A 2700-nucleotide genomic window follows, 5' to 3' on the forward strand; every position below is an offset into this window, starting at 1 on the left:
TAAGACACAAGGAAAAATATATTGTAACATATTTTAAATAATTCAGATAGCAGCAGCCCTTAAGCACTCAGCACATGGGTTTGTATCTAAAGAAACAGTGAGCAGAACAGCAAAGCCAGGAGGAAGGCAGTCCGCACAGTGGTCCCTGGAGAGGCCGTGGGGGATGAACGTCCCTCTGATGTGACTTCTCGGACATTGTCGTGGACTAGAGCTAGTTTTCACTTGGTTCATTTTCTTCCTTGGAAAGTACATCTTTGAACTCTCAGTTCTTGAAGCCAGGGGCACGGCTGACTTGCCTTACCTGCAGGCAAATCCGCACGGGGCCTCTGATTTGCTTGTGAGCTCAAAAGTCTTACCGGCCGGCCGCCGCCCTAAGCTCGGACACACACGCGCACCAGGACGCCCGCCAGCAGCACGGCCAGGAGCCCCAGCAGCAGGAGCCCCCGCCGCAGCGCCAGCTGCCGCCCGCTCAGCCCGGCCGGCCTGGGCCTCGGCCTCCCAGGGGCCGCTCCCTGGAGCAGCTGCGGGTCCAGCGGGGCTTCGTCTTTCTTTCCAGCGACGCTCATCCCGGTCTCTCCCCGGCTCCCAGGGCCCCCTGGGGAAAGGAACTCAGTTAGCAGCTGGCAGGAACTCTCCATCCGCATAAAAGGGACAGCAGAGGTGCGTGTACGTGTGTTACTAGCGGAGAAAGGTGTTTCCGGAAGCAGTTGCTCCACAGAGAAATGAAAGAAATTCCCTCTCAGAGGCCTCTCCATCGCCCACCACACCCTGGCCTGCAGCTGCCACCGCCGCGGGGGCCCAGGGAGCCCTGCCCACCCACCACTAGAGACAGGTGGTGGCTCTCGAAGCTAAAATTCGGAGGAGACTTCAAGGGACCACACCTACGCAATCGTCAGGAGGAGGAGAAGGCCGGCAGAGGGGAAAGCCTAGGCAGTAATTCAGGGCATTCACGGGCTGTACCCAAAGAGGGCCGCGGTGCCCGCAGGAGGGACCGCACTGGCCTGGATGTAGCCTGGAAACCCTTAGGTAGTGAGAGTGAGAACAGTTTCCTGAAAACTTCCCAAGAGGAGAACAAAGGCAGGTCACCTAATGGAGCAAGAACAGACCTGTCACTAAGCATACAGGCGTGAGGGATGCTACAATGCCCTCGGTTAGGAAGGAAAACAATTGCAAATAGAACAGTGTCATCTCCATTACAAAGTGCTTCTTGCAGAGGCCACTGCTCTCACACAGCCATGGAGGTAGGCTGTTGTCTCCTGCTTTTCTCACGTGGTGGGGGCAGAAGACTGGGCCAGCCCTTCCCTGAAGACAATCCGAGAGCTGGTGAAGTAAGTGGACACCACCCCGAAGGCACCGGAGCACAGCAGTGCAATGGACAGGCAGTCGCCAGCACAAGGCCTGGGCCTGGGCCTGGGGCAGGTGGACCCGGCCAGGGACCCGGCGCTTGGGGCCACCTTGGCCGAGAGTCTCCTCTGGAGGAGCAGTGGGAGAGCCCAGCCCTGCCCAGGCGAGCCCTCTGTACTGCAGGCTGGAGCTCTGCAGGGCTGCACTGAGAACAAGCATGAACCAGAAGTAGCCGGCCCGTACAGGGCCACCTCCGGGGGAGCCGGGGGCCGGGGGCGGGGGATGGGAGGGCCAGAGCTCCCATTTCTGCCACTGCTCTGGACGGCTAGTAAGCAAGTGTTAGAAGCAAAGGAACCCTCTCTGGAGACAGACAACACCACTTTGGGCCTCAAATTACTTGGACAAACACTTTCAAACGCGAAAAGCCTAGAAAACGATCTGCGATTGGGAGGCACCTGGGAGACTATGCAATGCGGATGAGATAAACAGACTCGACCACTGACTGTGACTGAGCCAACCCCCGAGCTCAGAGCGTTTCCGTTCTAAAGGAGCGAAGGACGAGTGTGAGCGCTGACTGAGGGCCTCGGGAACCCGGAACCAGGAATTGCTAAGCTGACAGAGGAAAACGAGAAAGTCATCTGCAGGGTGTTTGTCAGAAGCAACAGCCAAGACGATAATCCGCTTAAGGCTCCCGTGTTTGCCTGGTGAACAGGAAAACGCCACTGGAACAAACATGCAGATGCCAGTTTCCCGGACAGGCCAGAGCCCAGGGCCACGGCACCAGAACCGCCCTCAGGGGCCGCAGGAGCACCACGACCAGCCCGGGAGTGGCCGCCTGCAGACTGGGGTCGTCGGTAGCCGTCGGCTCATGTCCGGAGTTAGAGCAAATGAATCTCAAGTCTTTTACCCCAAATTGGGTGTTTCTCGCCTTATTCAAGTGAAACTCACTCACAGCAGCAGATGGAGGTGTGGCCCACGAAGGGCCCAGGACCGCTGGAGCGGCCGTCCCGGGGCAGCAGCCAGAGCATACCTGGGTCAAGTAGGTCCTGAGCCAGCGACGTCCCATCTTGGGCCATGGGGCGTCTCATGTTGGCATGTACCTGAGCCTACAAACGGAATGCAAGTGAATCCCCAGCTCTCCACGGGGTAGGGGCCTATCTGACTGACTACCCAGTTCAGGGAAAGCCCAGCCATTTTCTGTCAGTCACATGTAACACTGGAGCTTCTCCTGTTCACACGTATGGACTCATCTTTCATGATGATTGACGTGGGGTCAGTGAGTGGGGGAGGTTGGACGGAAAAGCACAAGAGAGGGGGAGGAGGGGGTCCAAGATCATCTCGCGTTAGCCCCTCTTT

General features: G+C 58.1%; 1 protein-coding gene across 1 annotated transcript in view; it reads right to left on the reverse strand.

The window, feature by feature from the left end:
- Positions 1 to 2700, reverse strand: part of LOC102775327 (multidrug and toxin extrusion protein 1) — a 35745-nt gene continuing 33045 nt past the window's right edge. Inside the window, exons 16-18 of the mRNA XM_015558352.1 lie at positions 2375 to 2450; positions 396 to 595; positions 1 to 301 (exon numbers count right to left, since the gene is read on the reverse strand). Coding sequence (XP_015413838.1) covers positions 263 to 301; positions 396 to 595; positions 2375 to 2450 — 315 coding nt within the window. The 3' untranslated portion in view covers positions 1 to 262. The remainder of the gene's footprint in view (positions 302 to 395; positions 596 to 2374; positions 2451 to 2700) is intronic.

This window comes from Myotis davidii, unplaced genomic scaffold, assembly GCF_000327345.1.
Source record: "Myotis davidii unplaced genomic scaffold, ASM32734v1 scaffold129, whole genome shotgun sequence".
NCBI classification, from domain to species: domain Eukaryota; kingdom Metazoa; phylum Chordata; class Mammalia; order Chiroptera; family Vespertilionidae; genus Myotis; species Myotis davidii.